Below are 9,712 nucleotides of genomic sequence, written 5' to 3'. Positions count from 1 at the left end.
TTCCAGAGTCTGCAGGGAGGGCTCCCTGAGGGCATGGGCCCCTCCCAGCCCCCGCCCCAGCACCCAAGGGCGCCAGAAGGGCAGGTGCCCCAGCCCCAGTGCCCTCCCATCTTGCCAGCCTCTTCCTGCTGCTGTTGCTGTCTACTCACCGTCTTGGGAGTTGGCGGGGCTGTGGCCTCTCCAGAGCAGTACCCCACCCAAAGAGCCAGCATGGTGAGCACCTTGGTCCTCATGGCCAGCGCAGGAGATGAATAGCTTGGGGAGCTGCGAGCAGCTGCCACGGCAGGACAGAACACACGACACATGGATCAACAGCGACAGCATGCAACAAGTCCCGCTCCTGGAGCTCCGGCGTTTATTCACGGCTGGCCCAGGACCAATGGCCCCCATGAATGAGCTTCTGTCTCCACACACAGCAGGCCTGTGAGTCCCACCACAGACCAAGCCATCCCCTAGGACTGCCAGGGCCTACCTCCACGCTTGGGGGACAGGGGCTAGCCCTGGCAGGCAGCAGACCTTGGGGGCCTCCCGGGTCACTGGCAAAGGGGCAGGTGCCAGGGCCATCCTGGGCAATGGGCGGTCCCAGAAGGGCCCTGTGGAAGCCGTAGCAGTGAGGGCAGCAAGCGTGGACCCCAGCCCTTAAAGTCCCAGTGCCACCTGGGCTCAGGCCTGCCTGGGGATGGGGCCATAGCACACAGCTCTGCTCCTGGATCTTTCACCTACTCTGCCTACCTTCGGCCAACCTCCTTCGCCCTAGGCCTCCACTTCCTCCTCTGTAAAATGAAGTGGGAGCAATTAGAATATTCTGAGGCTGCTCCGAGCACCCCTACCCCCAGACTGCAGGTGTGCACGCCAGAGACTACCGGTCGGGCAGCAGGGACCCCTGGTCCTGGGTGGGCCTGGCAGCTGGTTTGGGGGAGGCCAGCTCATGATGGGTCCCTGCCCAGAATCCTGGATCCCAGAGGCTCCAGGCCTCCGGCTCCCTTTCAGTCAGAGGGCACCTGTGGGTGGAAAGGAGGCCAGGCCTGAGGGCCCAAGGGCAGGGGCTGCTGGGTGGGGGCAGCAGGTGCTGGAGCCAGAGGCCAGGAGGAAGGGGCTGCCTGACACAGGGCCCCCAGCCTGGGTCTAGGAGCAGAGGGAGGCGGGCAGGCAGGGGCGGGCACGGGGGCCCTGATCTCACCGCCGGCTCCCGGCCGGCCGATCATGAGGTGGCTTTTCCTACAGCTCTGTCCAGCATTGACTTAGGTTTGGAAGCAATCTTTAAAAATGAGTTAATTGTGGGCAAGGCTCGGGCGGAGGGGAGACAGGGAGGCAGAGGGGGAGGGGCAGTCTGAGAAGGATCTGGTTCCGGGGCCACAGGGGGAGTGTGTGGGTGACCCGGAGGGGTGGGAGGGTGGGTCACATGGAGATGAGCCCCTAGATTGGGTGCTGCAATGTGGTGGGGGTGGGGCAACCGCTGAGCCCGGGGAGTGGGCTTCATATGGCTCCTTAGCATTTGGCCACTTGGATCTGGGAAGTGGCCTGGCCCCCAAGTGTCCTTCACACAGCACCCACTCCGGGTGCACTGAGCCTTGCTGCACCCCAGTCGCTGCTCTGTGGAGCCCCCATTCCAGTCGGGGGCCACTGTCCAGTTGGAGCCAGCTGGGATCCGCCATCACCCCCCCCCACCCCAACCCAAGCCCTGGTTTCTGGCCTGCGTTTGGGAGAGTGTCACACATAGACCAGAGACAGCCAGGCCCTGAGGATCCAGGGATGAGGCCACCGTCTGCCTGGGCGCCGCTTGGGTGACAGAGAATGTCCCTGACCCGATATGCTGAAGCTAGGGGTGGCACTTAGGCACAGGAGAGCTGAGGCGTGACACTGAGACTAAGTGAGGTGGGCCCAGAGATCTTGAAAAGTGACCACAACCCATCCCCCATTTTACAGAAAAGGAACAGAGGGGGTGGGGTGGCCTGAAGTCACCAAGCCAGAGGCCAGGCCTCCTGCGGCGTGATCCAGAGGTGGCCCAAGCCTGGGCCCCGAGACAGACTGTAAAGGGAGTCCCGGCCCCAGCTCTGCCCCTCCCCCTGCCTGGGGATGCATTCTGGAATCCTGGCCCCCAACCCGTTTCCCCTCTTCGCCGCCACTCCCCAGGCGCTGACTAAACATCCTGCCATCTGGTTCCCATTAGCTGGGCTGGGGGTGGGGGGAGCCTGCTCCCAGGTTTCCCGGGCACAGCCGGCCTCGAGGAGGGAGGACCCCCGCTCCTACCCACCTAGGCAGGAAGGGGCAAGGCCTGGGGCCCTCGTGGCTGCCCAGCTCCTGAGGAGGCCTGTCCTCGCTGCCCTGCCTTTGGTGGGGGCCCAGAGCAAACCTGGGTGGGCACCAGGGGCGGTCTTTCTGCTGCCTCTCCTGTCCAGTGTTGGGGCACACGGCCATCGTGGGGACCTTGAGGGAACCCCCCGGAGCAGAGCCAGCCTGTTGGGGGCCTTGGCAGAACCAGAGGCTCGCAGCGAGTCTCTGCCTTGCCCTCCCCGCCGAACCCTTGCACACAGAACTCACTGTGGACTCGGGCTGGGGCAGGCAGGCCCCGGGCCAACATAACCTTGAGCCCGGTGTCTGGAGCAGAGGGTGGGAGGGGTGTCGGGATTTTCCAGGAACCAGGGGTGCAGTCTGGGGGTTGCTGGAAAGAGCTTTGGGTTCCCAGCTCTGCCATAGACTGACTGGCCATGTGATCTCAGGAGCACGCCTTCTCTGCTCAGTGCCTCCGTCACCCCGTCTGAGAAAGTCCTGAATCTGAGAGCTGGAAGGGGCCTAGAGACGCTGCCTTAGATGATCTCCAAGGTCGCGGCCGGCCTCGCAGTCCCAGGATTTAAGGATAAGGAGGGACTCTGCCCATTCTCCTCCCCATTTCCTTCCGTGTAGCACCTGCACGCACATGTGTACATGTGTGCACACACCTCCCCTGTACCCGCCAGGACTAGAATCTGCAGCCCTGGATGATATCAAAGCAGGCTCCTTAGAACTGCACGCTGACAAGCTTCCTCCACGCAGGGGAGAGTGGAGAATGGAATCTTCCTTCCCCGGTGCGCTGGGCCCTGCTGTGAGGGGCCAGGGCTCTGCGGGTCACAGTCAACCAGAAGGCCAGCTGTCCTGCACTCACGGGGCGGCCATGGTGACTGGAGGGGCACTTCTGACAGACGGAGAGTGTGAGAAAGTGATGTTTTGGGCAGAGATGTGAATAAGGAGGATAGCCACACGAAAAGAGCTCCGGAAAGGCGGGACAGCCAGTTTGAAGGTCGTGAGCGGGACAGGTTTGGCCCGGTTCGAGAAACAGCCAGGAGAACAGTGTGGTAGACGGGCTGTGCGAGGGGGTGAGGCTGGGGACGGGCAGGAGGGCCAGCTCGAGCAGGGCGTCAAAGGGCGCCGGGCTGACCGCTGTTAACCTTGAAGGCAGCAGGGACCTCTGTGGGTTTCAGAGCAGGGGAGTCCCGTAAGCCCACTGATACTGTGAAAGGAGCCCTCAGGCTGGGGGGTGGAGAGTGGACTTGTGGCGGCCCACGGGCAGAAGGGGAGATAAGAGGGGCCGCCCCGGCAAGTGGGCAGAGTGTGGATTTATCTCAAAGGCAGAGCCACTGTGGTTTGTGTGGGGGGCGAGGGAAAGGCAGTCGAGATGGACTCCAAGGAATTGGTAGGAGCACCCCGGAGGTCAGAGCTGCCGACCGCAGGATCGAGCCCGGAGCTCCTGCCACGCCGTCAGGTGTGAGGTTACTGCTGTCTCAAAGGCAGCTTGGTAATAAAGCTGGGCTACTATTTCTGCCCTCCCTCTTTCTGCATGTGATGATGCCATTGGGCACCTACTATGTGCCAGGCCTTCAGCTAGGCCCAAGGCAGAGCTGCGTATGTCTCTGGCTAGCACACTTTGACCCTTGGGTGGCCCCCAGAGAAAGGGGACAGGCCCATCCTTGAGCCTTCTACTCTTTGCCTAAGTGTCTGAGTTTCCCGTGGCCTGTAACTAAGTACCACAAAGTGGGGTGGCAGGGGGACTTCAAACAACAGGAATTTATTCTCTCACAGTTCTGGAGGCTGGGAGTCCAAATTCAGGGTGTCGGCAGGCCTGTGTCCTCCCCAAAGGCTCGTGTGCGTGTGTGTGTGTGTGTGTGTGTGTGTGTGTGTGTGCACTTCCATGCACCGGTAGGTGTGGGCCAAGGCCTCTCACGTGTCTGTTCACACACACATCTTGTATATCGGTAAAGGTACGGGGTCCTTGTCTCCCTTAAAGCTCTGAGAGGAAAGAAGCCAGCCCTGCCATGCCCTTTTCCTGCTGCCAGCAGCCCTTCCCTAGAGAAACCCATCTTGTTCTAATGCCACTGAGACCTCAGAGGGTCTGGTCTCAATTAAACGACTTTCCCCAAGGATGCCTTTGCCAGCGCTGCTAGCATCAGGCGGCCAGCCCACCCTGGGGGCTGCCTTGTCTGAGACCTGGTGTTCTGTGAGACAGAGCGGGAGCACGAGGAAGAGGGAGGGTGCACGCCCTCAAACGGGACACTGCTGGCTGGGGATGGGATGGGGGCAGCTAAGGCGCCCTGAGCGGCACGCTAGAGGACCCCGAAGCTGCAGCCCGGGGAATGAGACAGTGTAAAGCAGGCCAGAAAGGCGGCAGGGCGAAGGTCCAGGTGGCCGGTGGGGCCCTGGTTGGGATGGGGGCCACGTGGGGACCAATTTTGAATCCTCCTGTCCCAGCTGAAATTCTAACGTGTTCCTGCCAGTAATGTGGGTCCCTGAGTCCGTGGCGGCTGGCAGGCCCTCGAGAGGGCATTGGGGGCCTAGGGCGGGGGAGGGGAAGGGCCCAGTGCTCGGCGAGGGGCAAGGGGCAAAGGCCGCCGGGCAGGCCCCCATCCCCGCCGGCCCCCCAGTGGGCATGTTCCCTTCCAGCCCCGGCGCCCGAGACTCCGGCTCCAGACACAAGTGACTCAGCCCTGCTGGCCTGCCAAGCCGTCTAGACTCGAGTGTCTCCCCGCGGAGGGGGTGAGGCCGCCGGCCGTTTCCTCTCCTGCCACCAGGCCGCTGAGCCATGCACACGTGCAGCTCTGCGACCCCGCCCCCCGCCATGCCCTCGCCACACGCGCCCCTGTCCCCGCACAAGCTCCAGCACCGCAACCCGAAGGCGCTCCTCCATCCCGTCACCGGCAGAGCAACCCCACCCCACACAGCACTATGGGCGGGCACTTCTGTCCCCTCACTGGGCTTGCACCTGGGGGGAGGGGAGCGGAAGAGGAAGGGGAGACGAGGACGGGGAGGAATGCAGTGGTGTCACTAGGGAGGTGGAGATGCAGACCACACGGGGTGACACGGCAGAGGGGGTGACACCAAAATGACTTGATAAAATTTTTGTGCAGTGTCTCAGCAGAAATTCATTATTTGGTATAAAAATATCCCTGTAGTCGGTCATAAAAACAACCACACTTTTGGTAAGCCCAGCTTATACGTATAAGTATACCTACAAGGCTGAAACTCTATGCTAATTTACTGTTTAACCCTTCTAATGACTCGACAGCGCTCCAGTCAGAGCTGTCATTATTACCCAATTACAGTGACGCTTCGAATCACGTGGTTTCGTCTGCATGAGCGAGAACTGTTGTTTTCCTTGTTGCTGGTGTTTTTATAGTGGCTAATTTCGTCGAATTTTCTGGTGTTTTAGCTATAACATTGTGGTAATTAGCATGGGGGGGTGACACCATGAGTTACTGCACTGGGTGACACCGACCCTAGTGATGCCACTGGAGGACGGGGACCTTGACTTCTGATTCAGACCATCCTCAGCTTGACCTCATTACCCTATCATTTCTCCCCCACGTTCAACGGACATGGCGAATAATATTGAATATCCCATGGACTGCCAGAAGAAGGAACAAATCTGTCTTGGAAGAAGTACAGCCAGAATGCTCCTTAGAAGTGAGGATGGCAAGACTTCGTCTCACATACTTTGGACATGTTATCAGGAGGGATCAGTCCCTGGAGAAGGACATCACGCTTGGTAAAGTAGAGGGTCAGAGAAAAAGAGGAAGACCCTCAACGAGATGGACTGACACAGTGGCTACAACAGTGAGCTCAAACATAGCAACGATTGTGAGGCTGGCGCAGGACTGGGCAGTGTTTCCTTCTGTTGTACGTGGGGTCGCTGTCTGTCGGAACCAACTCGACAGCACCTGACAACAATTCAGTGGCCATGGAAGTGATCAGCTTCGCCTCCCATAACTGAGTTCTGTCTCTGAGATGTCGCACACACTTGGTGCTCAGTGAGTCCTGCAGTTCTGTGACCTCCTCCCCTGACTGGTGAACCTGGGGTTAAGGTGTCGGGGCGTGGAAGGAGCCTCTGTCCCCAAAGTGCCCCCCATTTCTCTGGTTCGGGGCCAGGAGTTGGTGGGCCCCTCAGAGGCTGGCCTTCTGGTGCTTTGTCTCCAACAACATTCCAGAGCCCTGTGACCCTCACGGGGGTTGCTCCCCCTGGGATCTGCCTTCAACCCCCACTTGCAGGCAGCAGAGGCCAACCTGCCCTCCCATCCTCAGCAGAGGTTCAAACTCTTGAATGTCAGCTTCCATTGGGGCCTCCAATGTCAGTGTCCATGGGGCCCTGGCCAAAGTTCCCCCTGCATCCTGGTGTCTGCTGATAAAGGCCACTTGGACTGCAGGCCGAGATGCTCTGGGGCCTCCGCTCTTGCCGCTTGCCCTCCAGAGCTCCTGGCTCACTGCTCTAGGCCTAGCCAATCAGTGGCCGTGCAGTTCTGCCACCTCGGCTTGGAGAAGGTGGCTCACGTGGCAGGTTGTCTCACCCGCCCGCCCACCCGCCCTCTCCACAGCACAATGGGGCCCATGCCTGTCAACTGGTCTCATTTTCCAGCCGGTTTTCCAAGCACTGACACATGGCGAGGCCCTGCTGAGACCCATGGCCAAGTTTCCCCCACGATCAAGAGGCTGGCTCTCGCTGCGTGCGGCGCCTGGGTCTGCCCAGGGCCCCCCAGCATCCCCCCACCCAGCCCCTCCCACGTCGACTGGTGTTTCAGCCCCATGTTCGGCCCCTGCCCCTCCCCTCCACTGGCCTCCCTCACAGAACCAGGATCTCTGGGCTGGGATGCCCCTTAGAGACCACCCCAACCCTCCCTGCTAGGGGAATCTACTCCTCTCCACAACCCTCCCTGGGCTTGCACGCTTCCCAAGATGGGGAGCTCCCTCTCTCTGGAGGTAGCCAGCTGGTATTTAGACAGTGCTCCGGGAAAGAAGTGCTTCTTGGTGTCAAACTTGAATATGCCTTTCTGGAAGCTTCTACTGCTCAGCCCCTCCCACCCACTCTCCCAGCAGCCTCTCTGTTCCCACCCCAGCCTCCAGACTGTACAGTGGAGGATGCGTGGGAGGTGCATCCAGGTGCTCTGGGCAGGGAGGCATGAGCGAGGGCTGGCCAACAGGTCCTCCATGTGGGGGGACGGTCCCTTGGCCTCTGGAGATGGTCTTCTCCTCTCAAGGCCCTGCCAGTCCTTCTCGCCCTGCTCCAGGCCATAGACAGAGCCGCTGAGTCAGGGGCAGGGCCTACTTCATGTCCTGGCTCCACCAGGCTGGGTGGAGAAGGGGGTTTTCGTCCAGAATACACAGGGGCTGGTTTCGCCCCAATCCTCTGGAGCAGAGGATGTGGGACGGGTGGGGGAGGCCACCACACTGCCGTGGTTTCTCCCGCCAAATTCCCCAGTCCTAGCAAAGATCCACAGAAAAACCCACAAGAATTTGAACGTCTGAGCTAGGGCTGTGATTGAAATGAAATTTTTGAAAAAGAAGGAAAGAAAAACAAAAACAGAAAAAGAGGAAAAAAGAGAAAAAACCGACCCCAAGCCCCTCACAGCCCTCAGCTGCTGGAAGGACCTGTGGCGGCAGCCACAGAGAGCAGGGAACGGGCCTGGAGAGGCTTTGCAGCTCGCTGTATGCATGTGTGCGTGCAGACATGTGACAGTGTGGGGGTGGATGTGTACACGAGTAGCGAGTATGTGCGTGCCTGCGTGTGAATGATGAGGGGGCACACACACTCTCCCATGGACCCCAAAGGAAGGAGTCCCAGAACATTGTGTACTCAAGTGGCCCTTTTCAAAAGAGAAGATCTAGAGGTTACGGGCTGAGAACTGGGGGAGTGGGCAGGGGTGAGCACACACTCTAGAGGAAGGATGGGAGAGATGCAGGTGGATGGAGGGGCAGAGGGGAAAGAGACCCGGCAGGAGGGGCACACGCAGAGGGAGGGATGGAGATGGACCCTGGCAAGGAGCCAGAGGGAGAGAGCAGGCAGTGGGGACGCTGGAGCAGAATCGGTGGAGCAGAGCAAAGGAGGTGAGTCAGAGCCAGGCTGCCAGGCGAGAGAGGGAGCCAGGCCTGGTGCCAAGGCCCAGAGGCTCTCCAGCTGGCACCAACTCCTTTCCTGACGGACCCCAGCTGCCTCTCACCCCTGAATCCCCAGACCAGGAGGCAAGGGGGCTAGCTGGGGGGACAGGGACGGGGAGGAGGAGAAGGATTCTTGGAGGGAGTCTACATCTAAAAACTGAGGTCATAGGTTGGTGTGAGGATCTGTAGAAGAATCCCCTTGTAGAGATAAGGAAACTGAGTCAGAGAGGTAGGGCCGATGGGCAGGAGTCAAAACCAAAGGCTGGTCCTGTCGGCACAGAGCCTAGCCAGTAAGTTGGAGCAAACAAATATCTGTTGAATAGATACTATTGGTCCTGAAAGCCACGGGGAGCTGCTGCAGGATTTTAAGTATTGGTAAGGGGCAATGTGGTCAAATTTACTCTTTTAAAAAAAAGCCGCCTGCAGCATGGAGGACCAAATCTAGAGGCAGGGAGGCCTAGGACCGGCCAGCAGGCAGCCAGGGCACGGGAGGTGGTGGGCAGGGTGCAGAGGAACAATGGGCTCTGAGGACTGGCTGGTGTCTTCTCCCTGGACTCCAGCCGCCTCCAGCGTCTTCCCGCCTCATCCATCAGCAGGCCCTGGGCAAAGTGGCACGACAACCTGGTGAGATAGGTGCTATCATTATCCCCGTTGGGTGAGGGTGAGGAGGCACAGACAGGTTAGGTAACTGATCCAAAGTCACACAGCTAGATTGGAACTCAAGAAATTTATGTCTAACCCTGTTGCTGTTAGGGGCCTTCGAGTCGATTCCGACTCATAGCCACCCCATGTGACAGAGTAGAACGGCCCCATAGGGTTTCCTAGGAACCGATTGCCAGGTCTTTCCTCCCACAGAGCTGCTGTGTGGGTTGAACCGCCAACCCTTTGTTAGCAGCAGAGCACTTAGCTGTTGCGCCACCAGGCTCATTATGTCTAACTCAGCTGTACTCAAATGACCCTTTTCAAAAGAGAGGAGCCAAAGGTATGGGCTGAGAAATGGGGCAGAAGAGTGGGCGAGGTGACCCACGTGGACACCTTATACCCAACAGGAGACAGTGCACGGTGCAGCGGACGGAACCGAGCGCTGGTAGACAAGAGGCTCACGTCCCAGGCCCGGTAGGCCTGGGATAACCCGACCCAAAGCACGAGCGCCCCCTGCGGGAGGAGACTCGCCCCGCCGCGGCCTCGCCCGGGCAGTTCACCGGGTCCCCTGCCTGAGCCGCCCGCCCCGCCCTTACCCCTGGTCGGCCTCCTGGGAGGAGCCGAGACGCGTGCGCGGGAGGAGGCAGGGCGCTGCGCCGGGGCCTCGCACCAA

The 9,712-nt window shown here is 60.0% G+C and overlaps 1 protein-coding gene across 1 annotated transcript in view; it reads left to right on the top strand.

The window, feature by feature from the left end:
- The first annotated feature begins 5,089 nt into the window (after positions 1 to 5,089).
- Positions 5,090 to 9,712, top strand: part of HAUS7 (HAUS augmin like complex subunit 7) — a 23,914-nt gene continuing 19,291 nt past the window's right edge. Inside the window, exons 1-3 of the mRNA XM_023725425.1 lie at positions 5,090 to 5,173; positions 8,958 to 9,021; positions 9,447 to 9,513. Of these exons, the coding sequence (XP_023581193.1) occupies positions 5,090 to 5,173; positions 8,958 to 9,021; positions 9,447 to 9,513 (215 nt within the window). The remainder of the gene's footprint in view (positions 5,174 to 8,957; positions 9,022 to 9,446; positions 9,514 to 9,712) is intronic.

This window comes from Trichechus manatus, unplaced genomic scaffold (assembly GCF_000243295.1).
Source record: "Trichechus manatus latirostris isolate Lorelei unplaced genomic scaffold, TriManLat1.0 scaffold00309, whole genome shotgun sequence".
Lineage (NCBI taxonomy): Eukaryota > Metazoa > Chordata > Mammalia > Sirenia > Trichechidae > Trichechus > Trichechus manatus.
This window is presented reverse-complemented; position numbering and strand designations above follow the sequence as displayed.